This window comes from Capricornis sumatraensis, chromosome X (assembly GCF_032405125.1).
Source record: "Capricornis sumatraensis isolate serow.1 chromosome X, serow.2, whole genome shotgun sequence".
NCBI classification, from domain to species: Eukaryota; Metazoa; Chordata; class Mammalia; order Artiodactyla; family Bovidae; genus Capricornis; species Capricornis sumatraensis.
In genome coordinates this window covers 76,860,067-76,879,281 of record NC_091092.1, presented here as the reverse complement: position 1 = coordinate 76,879,281, position 19,215 = coordinate 76,860,067, and the positions used below count along the sequence as shown (strand labels likewise).

The 19,215-nt window shown below is 45.1% G+C and overlaps 1 protein-coding gene across 1 annotated transcript; it reads right to left on the bottom strand.

The window, feature by feature from the left end:
* Positions 1–11,211: 11,211 nt before the first annotated feature.
* LOC138070675 (doublesex- and mab-3-related transcription factor C2-like) lies at positions 11,212–13,860 on the bottom strand. The gene is made up of 4 exons (XM_068961906.1): positions 13,646–13,860; positions 13,405–13,562; positions 12,614–12,750; positions 11,212–11,313 (listed from the first exon to the last, which is right to left on the bottom strand). Exons 1-4 carry the CDS (start codon positions 13,858–13,860, stop codon positions 11,212–11,214), a joined length of 612 nt encoding a protein of 203 aa, XP_068818007.1.
* Between the last annotated feature and the right edge of the window lie 5,355 nt (positions 13,861–19,215).

Genomic DNA, 19,215 nt, shown 5'->3' with positions numbered 1-19,215 from the left:
GAGAAACTAAAGCCAATCTGGACAAGAAGACTCAAAGAGGGGAAATTAATTAGATCTGGGACCTATTTTGAAGGACCCAAGAGATACAAAGAAGAATCATTATCATTTGGTTAGTCTGTGTTCACTGAACACTAAGCTCATATAACCTCACAGTAGTTCTGTAAGCTCAGCATTATTATAACCCTTACACATCAGGAAATGTACTCAAAGAGGAAAAGTAACTTGCACAAGTGCTTGAAGGGAAATTTTAAGGCAAAGGTGGTTGGTGGGGGGGGAGACTCCTTTCTCTTTGATTTGCCCTAAATTAGCTAATAAGTTTACTTTTCTTTCTTTCTTTCTTTCTTTTTTTTTTTTTTTTTTTTTTAACAAAATGTCCAGTGAGAGGTTCAAAACTTGAAGCGGCCGACACCCAGCTAGGAGGGTCTTTCAAAAACCATCCCTTTATTTTGTACTCAAAGTAACATTCTGTGGTAATCAATCAAATCTTACTTTCACCTGTTTCTCAGTCCTCTGCTGATGTTCAAGATCCTGCCCACCCACCCTCACCATACCCCCACACGTGTTGAGCTATACCTTTTTTTTTTAAAGTCTCTGAATGGCATAGTATAGGCATCTTAGGATATTGTTATACATGTTAGACATCAAACATCTTTTGTGAACTATCCTTTGGTCACTACTCCAGTTCACGCGTTTAAAATATCACTTTACATAACAGTGTGAGTTAGCTCTTGACTCTGATATGTTGTATGACAGCATTGATTAGGTCTGAGGATATCCATCGCACCAGAGCATCTGCAGAGTGGATTAGTCTCAACCAGTGCTACGCAGGTAAATGATTAACAACAGGCGCTGGGGGAAGAAGGAGGGTTGCATGAACCGCCCTGTGTTGTAGCATTTGCCAATTTCAAGCTACCAACGAGATGTCCTTTGATGCAGAGTTGGGAAGAGATGGATTTCCATCATTCAATTACAATAAATATACATAATCTCAAGAGCACAGATAATAGTAAAACGTAGGAAAGTAATTAGAAATCGATGACTTTTGATCATGTAGTATGTTCATTTTCAATATAATGCATATGTAATGCATTTGTTACTTTATACATTTTGGAGAAGGCGATGGCACCTCACTCCAGTACTCTTGCCTGGAAAATCCCATGGACGGAGGCGCCTGGTGGGCTGCAGTCCATGGGGTCACGAAGAGTCGGACACAACTGAGCGACTTGACTTTCCCTTTTCACTTTCATGCATTGGAGAAGGAAATGGCAACCCACTCCAGTGTTCTTGCCTGGAGAATCCCAGGAACGGGGGAGCCTGGTGGGCTGCCGTCTATGGGGTCGCACAGACTCGGACACGACTGAAGCGACTTAGCAGCTTAGCAGTACATTTAGTTTTAATGACAGCTGTGTTTAACAGCTGGCTCACGAAATTCCTGACAATGTGATACTCGCCTTTTATGTTCCAGTAAGAGTCCTCTCCAGCACTCTACTGCTTTCAGCTCTTGCCCAGAAAGGCATCTCTTTCAACTTAGGTCACACTAACACTGCAGGGCTGCTGCCACTGGTTTCTGACCAAGAACAGCCTAAAGTGTGGGGAAAGTACTCGTCATTGATTTTTAAAAATCGAATGATCTGGAACAAATATTGAGCAAAATGAGTTGTCAGCATTGTTTATGAGCAAACGTGCCATGTCTGGTAAAGGCCAGAATAAGCAAGACTCATGCAGGGATGTTGTTAACAGATTTCTTAAAGGTTAAAGGGATGGGGCAACTGATGTTCCCTGGCCATGGGATCTGTATCTCTCATCAAGAGACAGACATTCACTACCCTCCCTCGTCTTTCTCAGACAAATGCTGCATAATCTACACAAACTTCTCCACTTTGCCTTTTTTCACTTAAAAACATGCCCCTTGTCGTTGAATACAGGCACCATGTTACACAGCAGATCTCCAGAACATACTCATCTTGTACAACTGTAACTTTATATTCGCTAAACAACTACTCTCCATAGCCCCCTTCTCCCATCCCCCGGAAACCACCATCCCATTGTCTGCTTCTGTACACTTGACTATTTTCGAGGCTTCGTGTAAGATGTATTGTGGGCTTCCCAGGTGGCACAGTTTTAAAGAATCCGCCTGCCAATGCAGGAGACACAAGAGACACATGTTCCATCGCTGGGTTGGGGAGATCCCCTGGAGAAGGGAATGCCAACCCACTCCAGTATTCTTGCCTGGAGAATCCTATGGACAGAGAAGCCTCTCAGGCTACAGTCTAGGAGGCTGCTGAATCAGAGAATACCGTGACTAAGCATGTATGCAATCTTACTATTACAAGTATATCTACAGTGAATAGACTTGTGACATCATCTCATGCAGTTTTTATCAGTTTGTCTTTGAGTTTGATCCTGAGATATACTATTGAAGGAATAATCTTGCTCATTACTGCCAAATTCTCCTGCAGAAATGCTGTACCTTTTGCCTTTTCTTCATCAGTATGAGTGCCAATTTCCCCAAGTTTCATCAGTACTCTTGCCAGAGTTTTGAATTTTGCCAATCAGATAGCAGATAAATGATATATCAATGTATGTTTTAACTTACAGTTCCCTTAAGGTGGACAAGTTTGCATGTCTTTTTCATATGGTTAAAACCCATTCCTGTTTTCTTCTTCTTTCTGTACTATTAATTGTCATTTGGGGCCCAATTTCTATAGGGTTTTTGACTTTTTATTCTTTTCAAAAAGGGTTTGCAACCCTATGGACTGTAGCCTGCCAGGTTTTCCTGTCTGTGGGATTCTCTAGGCAAGAATACTGGAGTGGGTTGCCATGCCCTCCTCCAGGGGATCTTCCTGACCAAGAGATCAAACCCACATCTCTTATGTCTCCTGCATTAGCAGGTGGGTTCTTTACCACTAGCACCTCCCGGAAGCCCTCTTTGTATCTTAGGGATATGCTACAATCTTGCCCTTTTTGTCTCTGATAGAAGTCGAAAACATTTTTCCCAGTTGTTATGCATTTTTTTTGCTGAGTTTATGGTATCTTTAGGGAAATTTTGCCATGAAGATGTAGTTAAGGCTTAATAGCCAAATTTATCCAGATTTTGCCTTATTTCTTCTGTATTTTCATCCATAGGTGGATTTTCCTCATTCTTAATGTATAGAGGATTTTTTTTGGTAGTACTGAAATAACTTTGAATTTTATGTTCTAAACTCAGTTCCATTTGGAGTGTATCCTCATATACAGTGGAAGAAAGAGATGCAGTTATGCAAACATCACCTGTTAAAAAGTGCATCTTGGAGTGACTTCATGAAGATGGCAGGGTGGGAAACTGCAGGCTCTCCTCCCTCCCACAGAGATATTGAGTTACCAACAATGTATGTATGGAATAGAATAACTCTGTGAGAATGCTAGACACTAGTTCAGAAGCTATAGCACTCAGGACATTGTAAACCATAGAAAGTGGTAGGAATATTCACTGTGTTTGGTAACCTGCTTGATTTCCTTCCCTTATGCTGCATGGAGTGGAGTAACCAGAAGGAAATGCCCCATATGGGGGCCTCAGTATGGGGAGGAAATAAAAAAAGTGGACTGTGTGCCCGATGTCTGGCTTGTTCAGGGGCTTCCTGAGAGACTGATTCCTGTCTTGCCTGACTCAGAGCACAGAGGGGACTGGTGCTATTAATAGAATTTGGAAGTTGCTGAAAACAGAGGCCAGTAGCACATTAGAGCTACAACTCCATAGGCAAACTCCAGGGGGAGCAGGAGATGCGAAAAGGTTTGGAAGACCCTAGAACCTCTAGCTGGGCTGATTGGCAATGGCCTTCCCATGTACAAAGTCAGTATGTAACGGCTGGGAGAGGTGGTTGTTTTTTCCAAAATGCCCGAATTCCAGCAAAACGTTACAAGACATACAAAGGAAAAGACAAACATGGCCCAATCAAAGGAATAAAATAAAACTCCAGAAACCAACCCTAATGAAACTCAGATCTATAAGCTGTCAAAGAAAGAATTTTAACTGACTGGCATAGAATACTCAAAGAGCTAAAAGAAAACACACATAAACAACTAAACAATAATCATGTAAAGGATGCCTGAACAAAATGAAAATAGCAATAAAAACAGAAACTACAAAAAGGAACCAACTAGAAATTCTTGGGGGTGAAAAATACAATAATTGAACTGAAAATTTCGTGAGAGCAATTCAACAGCAGACTTGAGTAGAGAGAAGAAAGAATCAATGAAATTGAAGACAATTCATTGGAAATCATAGAGTCAGAGGAAGAAATAGAAAAAAAAAGAATGAAGACAAGTGAAAAAAGTGAGGAAAGCCTATGAGGAGCTATCAAAAAGATTGTTATAAACACGATGGGATTCCAAGAAGAAGAGAGAGACAGGGATATAAACACAAGGACTGGAGACCAATCCCAGGGCAAGGATTGCTGTTGACTGCAGGGAGATGGCCCAAGTGGATGGGGTGGAGGAGTTCATAGTGGGGAATACCTTTGGAGGAACTCTGGGCAGCCATGGAGGCAGGGTGCTACTGTTGAATCATGTGCAGGGGGTGGAGCCATCACTGTGTGGTCCCCACACACTGGAACCAGCAGCTGACCAACAGAGAAAGACCACAGAGAGAGTGGCCCTTTGAGTGCCTGATGCACCAAGCAATAGAGAAGGACCCTAGCCAGGGGGGTCCTTTGAATGCCTGCTGTGCCAAGCAACAGAGAAGGACCAGCCAGGGAGGCACTTTGAGTGTCAGTAGCCAGAAGCTAGAAAAGGATTATAATAGCACCATATCTTCTGTGCCCATGGCCACTGGCTTCACTACACACCTGATGCCACTGGGATCTTCACTATCCAAGCAGCCATACTGCCTCCATGCTCAGTTCTCATGGGGCAGAGACGCCAGAAGCAAGGAAAAAAGCCTAATAGCACCATATCACCTGAGCCCATGATGGCTGGCTTCCCTGAACACCTAGTGCTGCCAAGGTCCCTGCAGTCCAAGTAGCCATGCCTCCTCCACACCTGGTCCTCACTGGGGCAGATCCAAGTCCTCCAGGGCAGCCTCAGGAGCAAACTCCTGTGGATGACCCACATGTAGAGGTGGGGATAAAACCACAGTTGAGCTCCAGGGGTGGAATAGTTAAGTAAGAGGAATGAAAATCTTTTTGCCAGCTGTATAATCTGCAGTTTAAATCCATATGATCAACTAGGTAAACTTTGTGTCTATGCAATGTATAAAAGGAAGCTGCGTGTTTCCACAAAATAAAATGCCCTAATTCTGACAGCTGTGGACACTGGAGTCAAGAATACACAGGAGTAGGGCCAGATTAGAGTCTGAGCTATCCCCACAGCAGGTCCAGAGACTAGCAGCCCCCAGTATTGGAGGGCTTCCTAGGGAGGTGGAGGTGGGCTGTGGCTCACAGCAGGGAAAGGACACTGACAGCTAAGACCTGAGAAAAACATTTGTAATTATTTTTATATTTTTTAAATATAAATCTATTTATTTTAATTGGAGGTTAATTACTTTACAATATTGTATTGGTTTTGCCATACGTCAACATGAATCTGCCACAGGTATACACGTGTTCCCCATCCTGAACCCCCCTCCCTCCTCCCTCCCCGTACCATCCCTCTGGGTCATCTCAGTGCACCAGCCCCAAGCATCTAGTATCATGCATCGAACCTGGACTGGCGATTCATTTCATATACAATATTATACTTGTTTCATTCTATAATTTGTTTTGGATTTTTTTCCTCTGTTGCTGTGGTTGTGTTATTACTAACTCTATCTAAGATTTTAGAACTTTTTAAGTCACACTTTTTATTTCCTTTATGTACTTCTAAAGTTGGCTTTCTGTGGTTCTGTGGTCTTTTTTTGCTGTTTTGTTTTGTTTTGAGTTTTGTTCTTTTCTTCTTGTAGTCATTCTTTGATATGTAAATTTTTATATGCTTCTATTTAACTTTGCTTCTCTGTTTCTTTTCTTCTTTTTTTCACCATGTTTGTCAATTTGTTTTGTTTTGTTTGCTTTATTCCTCAGTTGGCATTCTACTTCGGTCTTGTTTTGTGTTTTAGTTAGTTTTGTTTGTAATTTGTTGTATCATTTTGGTTTCCTTTGCTTGCCAGATCACTCCTTGTACTTTGTTTTCTTTAGATTGTTTTGGTTTTATGTGTGTGTGTATTTCTTTGTTTTTGTTTCTGTTTGAATGATTTTGCATTTGCCATTGGTAAAAGGTTCATTTTTGTTTCTTGTTTTTTGTTTAGTTTTGTTTTGTTTGATTGTTTTAATACCCTTTATTGCCATAACAAATGGCTTGTGGAGACTTAGTTCCTCAACCAGAGATGGGGCTTGAGCCTCTGAGGTTGTAGTGCTGAGTCTAGGACACTAGATTGCCAGAGGATTCCTGACCGAGGGAGTGTTAATTAAAAAGAATTCCCAAGAAAGACTCCAACTGTATTGAAGACCTGGCACCACCCAATAGCTGGCAGCACCTAGCACAGGATACCTCAACCAAACAACAAGCAAGACAAGAACACAAATCCAGTTATCAGCAGATAGGACTCCCACAGACATCCCAAAACACACCAACTCACACAGCCCTGACCAAAAGAGGAAAAAGCTCACCTCCTCCCACCAGAACTCAGGCACAATGCCTTCCAAACAAAAAAGCCTGAACAAGCCACTGTACCAACCTCAACCAACCAGGGCAGAGACGAAAAGTAAGAGAGACTAAGACCCTAGAACCTGGCAAAGTGCTCAGTTGCTCCATAGTGTCTGACTCTGCAAACCCCTGGATTGTAGCCTGAGAGGCTTCTCTGTCCATAGGATTTTCCAGGCAAGAATACTGGAGTGGGTTGGCATTCCCTTCTCCAGGGGATCTCCCCAACCCAGCGATGGAACATGTGTCTCTTGTGTCTCCTGCATTGGCAGGCGGATTCTTTAAAACTGTGCCACCTGGGAAGCCCACAATACATCTTACACGAAGCCTCGAAAATAGTCAAGTGTACAGAAGCAGACAATGGGATGGTGGTTTCCGGGGGATGGGAGAAGGGGGCTATGGAGAGTAGTTGTTTAGCGAATATAAAGTTACAGTTGTACAAGATGAGTATGTTCTGGAGATCTGCTGTGTAACATGGTGCCTGTATTCAACGACAAGGGGCATGTTTTTAAGTGAAAAAAGGCAAAGTGGAGAAGTTTGTGTAGATTATGCAGCATTTGTCTGAGAAAGACGAGGGAGGGTAGTGAATGTCTGTCTCTTGATGAGAGATACAGATCCCATGGCCAGGGAACATCAGTTGCCCCATCCCTTTAACCTTTAAGAAATCTGTTAACAACATCCCTGCATGAGTCTTGCTTATTCTGGCCTTTACCAGACATGGCACGTTTGCTCATAAACAATGCTGACAACTCATTTTGCTCAATATTTGTTCCAGATCATTCGATTTTTAAAAATCAATGACGAGTACTTTCCCCACACTTTAGGCTGTTCTTGGTCAGAAACCAGTGGCAGCAGCCCTGCAGTGTTAGTGTGACCTAAGTTGAAAGAGATGCCTTTCTGGGCAAGAGCTGAAAGCAGTAGAGTGCTGGAGAGGACTCTTACTGGAACATAAAAGGCGAGTATCACATTGTCAGGAATTTCGTGAGCCAGCTGTTAAACACAGCTGTCATTAAAACTAAATGTACTGCTAAGCTGCTAAGTCGCTTCAGTCGTGTCCGAGTCTGTGCGACCCCATAGACGGCAGCCCACCAGGCTCCCCCGTTCCTGGGATTCTCCAGGCAAGAACACTGGAGTGGGTTGCCATTTCCTTCTCCAATGCATGAAAGTGAAAAGGGAAAGTCAAGTCGCTCAGTTGTGTCCGACTCTTCGTGACCCCATGGACTGCAGCCCACCAGGCGCCTCCGTCCATGGGATTTTCCAGGCAAGAGTACTGGAGTGAGGTGCCATCGCCTTCTCCAAAATGTATAAAGTAACAAATGCATTACATATGCATTATATTGAAAATGAACATACTACATGATCAAAAGTCATCGATTTCTAATTACTTTCCTACGTTTTACTATTATCTGTGCTCTTGAGATTATGTATATTTATTGTAATTGAATGATGGAAATCCATCTCTTCCCAACTCTGCATCAAAGGACATCTCGTTGGTAGCTTGAAATTGGCAAATGCTACAACACAGGGCGGTTCATGCAACCCTCCTTCTTCCCCCAGCGCCTGTTGTTAATCATTTACCTGCGTAGCACTGGTTGAGACTAATCCACTCTGCAGATGCTCTGGTGCGATGGATATCCTCAGACCTAATCAATGCTGTCATACAACATATCAGAGTCAAGAGCTAACTCACACTGTTATGTAAAGTGATATTTTAAACGCGTGAACTGGAGTAGTGACCAAAGGATAGTTCACAAAAGATGTTTGATGTCTAACATGTATAACAATATCCTAAGATGCCTATACTATGCCATTCAGAGACTTTAAAAAAAAAAGGTATAGCTCAACACGTGTGGGGGTATGGTGAGGGTGGGTGGGCAGGATCTTGAACATCAGCAGAGGACTGAGAAACAGGTGAAAGTAAGATTTGATTGATTACCACAGAATGTTACTTTGAGTACAAAATAAAGGGATGGTTTTTGAAAGACCCTCCTAGCTGGGTGTCGGCCGCTTCAAGTTTTGAACCTCTCACTGGACATTTTGTTAAAAAAAAAAAAAAAAAGAAAGAAAGAAAGAAAGAAAGAAAAGTAAACTTATTAGCTAATTTAGGGCAAATCAAAGAGAAAGGAGTCTCCCCCCCCACCAACCACCTTTGCCTTAAAATTTCCCTTCAAGCACTTGTGCAAGTTACTTTTCCTCTTTGAGTACATTTCCTGATGTGTAAGGGTTATAATAATGCTGAGCTTACAGAACTACTGTGAGGTTATATGAGCTTAGTGTTCAGTGAACACAGACTAACCAAATGATAATGATTCTTCTTTGTATCTCTTGGGTCCTTCAAAATAGGTCCCAGATCTAATTAATTTCCCCTCTTTGAGTCTTCTTGTCCAGATTGGCTTTAGTTTCTCCCCACTGTAAAATACGTATTGGACTAGAATCAAACCAGCATTCTATTGCCCAAAGTTGGCCTGCTTGGAAGTTTTTGTTTGGCCCATTTAAAGAGTTTAGGGGAAACCAGAGCCAGCATTTCAAAATTGAGATATTTTGCATAGAAATCTAGAGTTTCATCTTATCTTTAAAAATCAAGAGATGTGGCACAATGAGTCTGCATTCCTGCATGGCAACAATTGGCTAGGGCCAAGTGACAGCTGCCCCCTTAGGTAGAGCATGCACTCTCAATTGGCCAGACCCCATCTGGCTTGCTCTACTCATTTATATAACCTGCTTGATCCTGCGGACATCTGAATTTGTGGCCTTCTGGACAACTGGAAGCAGTCAATGCCAGGCAGGGTGTAGGCACTTACTTGCTGAATGAGTAAATCTCCTACCCATTTTTTTCTCTACCATTTCCTTATCGAGCCATGTTAAGAAATCCCAGTTATTGAGAAAAGTGATTGTCCCTTTGAAAAGTGACTTGAACATGGTAAACTCAGGGTACTCTAGGTTATACTGTGGTAACAGGCAACACCTATATTTCAGTGCCTTACAATGAAGGTTTATTATTTGCTCACATACACAAACCTAGACACAAAATGAAAACATCCTCAGATTTTCACATGCATGGATAAGTACATGAGCATGCTGGTAAGTTTGCAATCATGAATCAAAATAACCTCTGGCAGATGAACAGATGAACTCACACAGAACCCTACTTAGAGACTGATCAGCTTAGATGGCAAAACCCTGTTTTCATAAGAGACATTATAAGACCCCAGGATCCAAGAGAGTAAAGGATGGAGGTACAGGAATATCCACCCTCAGTCAAGGAATTGTCCCATATAATAAAAACCATCTAAAAGCTTATAAAAGAGCCTAAACGCTTTTTAAAATAAAAATGCAGTAAGAATTTTGGACATTAAGCATTTCGCAAATGCATAAATAGACAGCATTCTAGTGAGTTCCCCACTTCTGGGCTTCTAGTTCAAGAGGGAGATGCACCCCAGGTGACCAAGAGGCAGAGAAATGGAGCTGGCCGGCCTGGGTCAAAGAGAGGGGCTAGAAGGCTGAAGTCCTTTATCTCCATCAGGAGCTGTCAACACAGACAAAAAAAAAACGGGTCAGGGCCAGGTCACATCCATTTGTCCTCCCAGCTCTCCCCTCTTTTTGTTCCACCCAGTCAAAGCTGTGTCACCTTGGACTATATTGCACAGAACTCTTCCTTGATTTGCCCATCTCAATTCTTGCTTCCTCCAATCCCTCCATCACAGCAACCACATCTCTTTTTGTCAAGCCTAGGGTCTCCACACATGCTCCTCTCTAGCTCAGACAGTCCTTGGTCCCTCGCCACCCACAGTTGCTGGCCGAACCTCTTAAGCCTGGCATGCAGACCTCCGTGACTGGTAGCCTCTCCCCGCTCATCTCTTCCATCATGTTCTAGCAGTTCCTCCAGGGTTGCCTGCTTCACTCACTCTCCATATCACAGTCCATTTTGATCTGGTAGTGCCCAGCCTTCCCCCTCAGCCTTCCCAGGTGTCTAGCTCTCCTCTGCCCTTCTTCTCCAGGCTCATCATTGAGATTCAGCCCCAAAACATGACTTGTGGAGGCATCCAGGCTCCACATCAAGACTGGAAGCTCCCTGAAGGCAGGAACTAGATCTCCTTCTCTACTAGACACTTATCACCTATACATGTCCTCCCCAGATCACAGCAGACTGCAGGAGTCTGGGTAGAAAACTCTGGACTGGGAGTCAGGAGACCTGATTCTTCCACTTGATATGCTGCATGCCCTTGGTAAGTCCCTGCCATTCTCAGGGACTCAGTTTCCTTATTTCTTGACATCAGGGCAGTGAACATTTGCTTTGGAGGACAGTGCTCAATAAACGCTCAGTGATTCTCTGGACAACCACCTACTGCCACTTCGAGAGTCCGACAGAGGAGCTTGGCAGCCTGGGTCCAAAGAAGTTCAACCCCCCTACCTCCCTCTAACTCTGACTTCCCAGTTAGCCCCTGCTTACCACAACAGCCTCCCATTTCCCAACTGGCCCCAACCCCTTGTTCTCCTTTCAAAGACCAGGCTACCTGGAGCAACGCAGGGCTGGAGCAGAGAGGTGGAGCCAGAAGGGGCCTAGGAAGATTCTCTCAGAGCCAGCAGAGCCTCGGCTGCTTCCAGTTTTCGCTGCCATTCTGAGGAGGCAGAAACCGAGGCCTGGTTGGAAGCTTCGGGAGCCTGAAAACAAAGGATGTCAGAGAATGGGAGCTGGGAACCCACACTCCCTCCATGCCCCTTCAGTCCCCAGCTGCCCTGAGGCCTTCTGCTCTTCTCCTTACTAAGCTTGGCCCCTGCCAGGGTTCTGGAGGCCACAGTCTTCCCAGAATCTGTGGCTGCAGTAGAAGGGGGTTAAGGGTGGCGTGGGGCTGGAGGATCAGAGTTGAGTGTCTAGGGACAAGGAAAGGAGAGACCAGGGGATTTATCCCTTTGGCAGGCACGTACTACCAGTGGGGAGGGGGCCAAGATTTTACAATATCTGCATGTGGGAATCTGAATGGCCATTAGGTGTTGTGGCTTAGACAAGTCGCTTCCCCTGCCTGGCCTGTCTTCTTTTCCATTTTTTCTTTTTCCTGTATCTTTCCAGAGACACTAATTCCTCTCAGCTTTTTTAAAACTCCTGGAGCAACAGTAAAGTTTATGGGAAATCAGAGGTGTCTGCATTTTAATCTGCAAGGCACCTGGAGAGACGTGATTACTGTTCCTGTCCGGGGACTGGTTCTTGCCCTTATATTCCCCAATCCCCAAGGGGCTTGAAGGGCCAGCTTGACTCCTCTCCAGGACACTTTCTCTGATGGTTATTAGACTCTGGCCTGGGCAAGATGGTGTCCCTCACCATTACGGCTCCCCTTCTCAGCAGAAGCTTCTATTCCATCTATTTGTTTCATGTGGAATAACAGCCTCCAGTTGTCAAAGGCCTGCGATGTGGCAGGCCTTGTGCTGGTCCTCTTTTCAATGCTATGTTGTTGCTGTTGTTCAGTTGCTAAATCATGTCTGACTCTTTGTGACCCCACGGACTGCAGCATGGCAGGCGTCCCTGTCCTTCACTATCTCCCCGAGTTTGCTCAAGCTTATGTCCACTGAGTCGGTGATGCCATCCAACCATCTCATCCTCTGTCACCCCCTTCTCCTGCCCTCAATCTTTCCCAGCATCAGGGTCTTTCCCAATGAGTCGGCAGTTCTCTATAGGTGTAGAACACTGTCCCCTCTCAGCACACTGGTAGGAAATAGAGGCTCGGATATGTAAAGTCTCTTGTCCAAAGTCTCGCAAATTGGGAAAGGCAAAGCTGGGAGAGCCCTGTCGTTGCCCCTAAGTCTGAGATGCCTGCTCCTCCTCCCCTTCCTCCACCTCGCCCCCCGCCCCCAGTTGCCCTGTACTGCCTCCATCTCCTCCTTCTAGCTCCAGAGCCTTAAGCAGAAGGTTTGGACACTCAGTAACACAATATACAAGTAGCCCCGTGGTCTTTCTCACTCTACTCACCTGCTGGGCAGGGCAGGGGATCTGTGCGACTTCCTCAAAAGAGAAATTGTTAGTTGCTTCTTCAAGGGTGCTGGAGTCCAGGACAGAGACAAAGAGTCCAAGACTTGACCGAGCAGCAGAGCGCCTTGGAAGACTGTCTGCGGGAACAGAGAGCACAGGTTGGAGTCAGGAACCAAGCCGGCCATGGAGAGGAGATGTGGGCATATTTGGGGACAAGGATAGGAGCCCAGAATGCCAGAGCTGAGAAGACCTTCAAGACCACCTAGTCCTCGTCTTCATTTTGGGACTGAGGACTATGAGACCCATAGAGAAGTAGTGTTCCCTCAGGGTCATATGGCAAGTTGTAGTAGGGTTAGAGATGGTACCCAGGTCTTCAGGACACAGGAAGGGCTCTGAGCAGTGGCTGAGGTCAGAGCTTCCCACACTGGCCCCGGACTCCTCCTCGGGGATTGCACAGGGGTGAGCCTCGAGCTGAGGCGTGATGTTCTCCTTCCCAACTGTGAGACGCTGGGGACGGCTTAGGTGAGCCTTACCCTCTGATCCCATCCCACTCTACCTCACCCCCAACCTGTCCCACTCTAGGCCCTTTTTGATTTCCCGGATCTCTCCTTCCCACCAACACTTGGTAGATAATACTGATGGCATTTTTATAGTTGGGGAAGCTAAGGCCTGAAGAGTAACTTTCCCAAGGAGTAAAGCCACACAGAAACTGGGTGATACGACTGGTGACAGAACTACGCATGCTCCCTACACCCGAAACTCCAACTGCCTCCCTGGCCAGAGACACTCACTGGGGACTCTTGCTCGAGTGCCCAACTTCTTGGCACGGCTGTGAGCTCTGGGAGAGGTAGTCCCGCTCCTTATCCGTCCTCGAGTCGGGCGCCTCCTTACGTATGGCCCCTGCTCCATCTTCAAGTCACGTTCAGCAGGCAAGATGTTGTCGTGTTCCCTAAAGTGGGAGGATTGTGGGTCTAAGGTCAGTCACCTTTAGAGGAGGCCTACTCCCCTCCCCTTGTCAGATGCCATACTCACGAGAAGGGAACACACTTGTCACACTCGCAGGCCTGGAAGAGGCAGAGGTGCTCCTCGTCCTTGATTTGGTCAGTGATGCCGTGGTTGTGGCAGCGGGCACAGTGACCTATAGATCTTCTGGGGCCAAGTTCAATCCCACATGGGGCTCTGGTCTCAAGCCCAGTGGTGGAGTCGGGGAGGGAGCAGGGCATAGCAGGCATTTCATTGGGATCCATGGTTCTAGGGCAAGGAGTGGGAGTGGGGGTCAGGGTGGCCACATGATCCCCTACCCTCTACGTACTTCCTCTGCCCCTGGAAAACCCCATCTGAGGTGGCTGGATTCTTCTCCATCCAGCTCACTGCTGAAATGAGATTGCACCCTCCCTTCTTGCTCATGTAGCCTCCTTCCCAGGAAGCCCCACTCACATATAGGCCAGTTCCAAGAAACTCTGGGTGTGGGTCCTGTATACTTCCAATCCAATTATTACTCCCCCTGCTCACCTTCACTTCACACGGACCCCTGACCCCGTCAGGCATACACATGCACTCTCGTGCCTCCTTCAACAAATACTACTTCCCTGTCTCATGGTTATCATCCTGAACTCTGCTATGCCCAACTACTATTCCTGGCATCCCTTTCCACAATTGTCTTCCTCACCTCCTGCATTCATCCACTCCCTACTCATGACTCTTATGTCCTGCACTCAATTCTATTTTATTGGTCTCATGTATGCCCTACATTCAATTTTCCTCTCATCTTCCATTCCAATTTTTTCTTGTACTCTATCAAAATCTTAATTACTTTTTTGCTCCCTCTCTAAAGTGACACCCTGAAATCATATCATATCATGAAATCTTATACTTCTGCTGCATCTCAAGCCCTTCTGTCAATGATTACTTTCATTCCTCCCCTCATCGACGTACCAAGTAGATGTTTGCTGAGTCCCCTGTTGAACGCCAGACCCTGATCTAGTCAACAGCCAACTCCTCCCTGCACTAATTGTTCTCTTGCAGCAGCACACCCTCTCTGCTTTCATGCAAACCCATGCATTCCCTCCACAGCCTCCCAACAATCTTCCCTGCTCCTCTCCAGCAACCGCAACAATTATGCTTGAGCACAGCGCCCCCTCCTCCCAAACCCAGAGTTCGCCACCTCCCTCCTCTCGGGTTACCCAACCGTTCCCTGTCACCCCCACCTCAGAATCATGAGGTGGGCGGCGGTGGGGGTGGGGGGACATAAGCCCTGCCCCAGCAGCCAGAGGCCAGGGGTCAGGCGTCTGGAGCAAGCGATCATCTCACAGGACTTCAGCCAAGGAAGGGTGGGGTGTGGGGTGTGGAGTGGGGGGAGGGGTGGGGCGGGGTGGGATACAGGTACCCTGCGGAGGTGGAGGAGAGAAGAGGGATTGGGGATCCAGAGCGGGAGGGAGGGAGGAAGGAAGAGGTGTGGAGAATGAGGGTCCTATTCCTGATGCCACTCTATGGTTACCTCAGCCTCCAGCAGGTCAGGATCAATCTACTGGGACAGGAGGCCCGAGGGAAGACCCAGCTCTCAGTCGCTTTCCCGCCCTTCCTTCAAAAGACAAATGAGCTTCCAGCTCTGCTTTTCACCTCCCACCGCTGTGGTCAGTGACCAATGAGCTTCAGGTTCGTCTGAGGGTCACGACTAAAGCCCCACCCTCTCGCTTCACCTCCCTCACACTCCTCCGCCTGCTGGGTGGCTTTACCCGGCCTGCCGTTCGACCCCGGAAATGAAGTGGAGCTTTGTGCTCCCCAAACCTTGTTTCCCAAACTGTTTGCTTTTTGGATGTGAAATACTGTGTGCTAAGTTGCTTCAGTCGTGTCCGCCTCTTTTGCGAGCCTATGGACTATAGCCCGCCAGGCTCCTCTGTCCATGACGTTCTCCAGGCGAGAATACTGGAGTGGGTTGCCATTTCCTTCTCCATGGGATCTTCCCGATCCAGGGATCCAACCTATGTCTCTTAAGTCTCCTGCGTCGACAGGAGGATTCTTTGCCACTAGCGCCACCTGGGAAGCCCCGTGAAATACTGTATATGCAAGCATTTTAAACAGGCATCCTTGGTATTCTGTAAATTACTTGTACAAAATTCGGCCTGTGTTTTTAAGATCCCTCCGTATTCCTACGTCAGGGATTCTCAATTCGAACTCCGATATCGCAGCCCCAGGGAACAATTGGCAGTGTGTGGAGTCATTCTGGTCTTCATTCGTGTCTCTGAGTCCCCTGTTCTGTTCCACAGATGTCGATCTATTCCTGGGCCAGTACTACGCTCTCTTCCTTTTTGTCTGTTAGTAGGACATCTTGATCTCTGGTGGGACAAGTCCTCACACCTTATTCATCATTTCCAGGCATATCTTTGCTATTCTTTGCCTTTTGTCCTTCCTAAACTCAAAAATGTAAATGTCAGGATCAGCATGTCATGTTCCCTGAAAACTCACCTGCGGTAGATTTGGATTACATTTTCATTGAATCTGTGGATCAGTCAAGGGAGAATTGACTATCTTTATGATATTCAGCCTTCCTAGTCACCAACATGGAATGGCTCTCTATTTTTGTGGGTCTTCTTTAACGTTGGAATCCTTCAGCTTAGTGTTTTATCTTTTTTACCTTCAGATTTTGTACATCCTTTTTGTATTTATCCCAAGATACTCCCTGGTGGCTCAGACAGTAAAGAATCTGCCTGCAATGCGGGAGACCCGGGTTCGGTCCCTGGGTCGGGAAGATCTCCTGGAGAAGGAAATGGCAAACCACTCCTGTATTCTTGCCTGGAGAATCCCAAGGACAGAGAAGCCTGGTGGGCTACAGTCCATGGGGTCGCAAAGAGTCAGACATGACCTGAGCGACTTGCACTTTCAAGATTCTCTGGAATCTTGTTGCTCTGCTGCTTGATATCTGTTCAAAATGACATTTTCTATCTCTATCTAATTTATAGAAATCCATTTGACTTAAAAATATATATATATTGATCTCCAAGTCAGCCACCATGCTAAACTCTGTGACATTTTATCATGTGTCTATAGGTGGTCTGCAGTTTTCTGTGAATCTGTGAGTAACAGAAGTAAGATAATCAGTTTGCAAGTTCCTTACTGGCTGGCTAGGACATCCACTACAAGGTCAAGTGGAGATGGCAAAACTGGGCATCTTTGGGTTGTTCCTAATATTAAACAGACTGTTGCCAACATGTCCATATTAAAACGGGCTTTCTGTGTTTGTTTCATTGTTTGCTTTCTCTCTTTCATTCTCTTTCTCCTTTTACTGTCTTTCCTCCCTTCCTCTTTAATTTTTTCCTTCTCACTTTTGTTTCTTTTTTCTTCCTCTCTCTCTCTCCCTCCTCTCTCTTTTTCTTTCCTTCTTTCCCTTTATCAGATTAAGGAGCATCCCTTATATTTCTAGTTTAATAAGTTTGTCTTAAAAATCATGAATAGACAATTGGATTTTAATTGGGGGCCTCTATTGAAATGATCAGGACTCTATTCATTTGGGTCTGTTAATATAATGAGGGTTATTTATAAGATTGCTTTCAAATTTTTTAGTGAAGTGTATCTTATAATCAAAAAAGAATCAAAGTCATGTGTGTGCATCTTAGTGAGTTTTCAAAAATTAAACATATGCATTCAGTTAGCACCTGGAGCAAGCAGCAGAATACATTAGCAACACCCAAGCCTCTCTCGTGCCCCCTTCCACCAGATTTGCTCTCCTAGGATAGACGTAGCTACACATCACAGTGTATCATCTTTTGCGTACACTGGTGGGCTCCCTTGGCTAAAGTTTTGCCTGGAATTTGCCTGTCTTCTGTTCATGAGCAAGACTGACTTGATGTTTCTCTCCTCAGAGCATAATTGCTGGTTCCAGGGTCAAGGTTTTCTAGTCTCATAGACTACTAAGTGGAGCAACTTTGTTGCCCTCTTTGCTATCCTCTGGCAGTGTTCATGTAAGATTAGTATTATCTGTCTTGAAACTTTTCATTAAAACTTGACCACTAAACTAGGTTGACCACTAAGCTCGGAGGCCTGTTTTATTTACTTTAAAAAAAATTTTACTGTGATGGGGAGAGGGGAGGAAAGGGTAGATGTATGGAAAGAGTAACATGGAAACTTACATTACCATATATAAAATAGATAGCCAGCGAGAATTTGCTGTATGGCTCAGGACAGTCAAACAGGGGCTCTGTATCAACCTAGAGGGGTGGGGTTGGGAGGGAGATGGGAGGGAGGTTCAAAAGGGAAGGGATATATGTATACCTATGGCTGATTCATGTTGAGGTTTGACAGAAAACAGCAAAATTCTGTAAAGCAAATATCCCTCAATAAAAAATAAGTTAATTAAAAAATATTATACTGTGGATTATTTCAAACCCTTGCAAATAGAGCTTGTATACAAATTTTCAGTCTCCAAGTTCATGACAGTAGGGCTGTGGTCCTGAAATGTGAGCTTGTGGCAGAATCACACAGAGAGCTTGTTAAAGCACAGATTGCTGAGCTCCACATCTGTAGTCTCAGATTAAAAGTTCTGGAGTGAGACCCAGAGTGTCCTTTTCTGACAAGTTCCCTGGTGATGCAGATGCTGTTGGAAGGGAACCACACTCTGAGAACCATTGTACACGAGAGAAGAGTGAAGGAACCTCCGATTATCCCATCACCCAACTGCAACCAGCAACAACTTATAGCCAAACTCGATTCGCACATACCTTCTCCCCTACCCCTCTCCCAGACTATTTTCAAGAAAACATCAGAAATTTTCTTATTTTATTGGGAAATATTTCAATGCATAACTCTAAAACACGAGCAATCCATTTTCCTCAGCTTTTTATTTTGAAAATGCATAAAGAGTAAGCATTCTTTTACCTAGATTCCTACTATCCCATTGCTTTCTCGCTCTCTTTTTCTTCTTCTTTTTTGCTTCACCACGTAACGGTTCCAAACACTTCATCCAATTACTTCAGAATCTGTCTCCTAAGAACTAGGATACTCTCCCGTCTGACCACAGTACTGTTATCATGTCGAAGGAATTTAACAATGAGGTGATAGTGTTATCTAAGTCCATATAGAGTCCATAGTCAAATTTCCCCAATTGTCCCAATAATATCCTTTTGAGGATCCACAGTTCAATCAAGTATCACGCACTGCATTCAGTTGTCATGTCTCTTTAGTATCCTGCAGTCCCAAGCAGTCCCTCAACTTAAATCTTCCACGGCAATGACAGTTTCACGTCATGGAGCCTGGGCTCGTTTGCTTGTAAAGTGTCCACAGTATGCGTTTGCCTGATATTTTCCTCTTGTTTAGATTTATGTCTTCAGATTTAATGTTCTTGGCAAGGATATTAAATAGGTCGTGAGCCTCGCATCTGTAGGCCCCCAAGTTCAGTTTGTCTAGCTGTCATTGCTACAGTTGGCATTACTGAGTCTGATCACTTATTTAAGGTGTTGTTGTAGAGATCGTTTCATGGTAAAGGTACCTTTTTGATTTTATAAGCAGTCTGTGGCACGATATTCTGATCCCATGTGGGTAGTCTGTTCTCCAAAAACGTTCTCACCTCTCGGCCTTAGCTTTTTTTCAGGGCTCTGGGTCTGGTTTGA

Bases quoted from the DNA above. Each gene is read 5' to 3' on its own strand.
- LOC138070675 (XM_068961906.1), bottom strand. From the start codon at position 13,860: ATGGATCCCAATGAAATGCCTGCTATGCCCTGCTCCCTCCCCGACTCC. The intron at 13,563-13,645 runs GTGAGTATGGCA...CTCCCACTTTAG, and splicing joins GACAAGTGTGTTCCCTTCTC to GGAACACGACAACATCTTGC. The intron at 12,751-13,404 runs GTGAGTGTCTCT...CTGTTCCCGCAG, and splicing joins CACTCGAGCAAGAGTCCCCA to ACAGTCTTCCAAGGCGCTCT.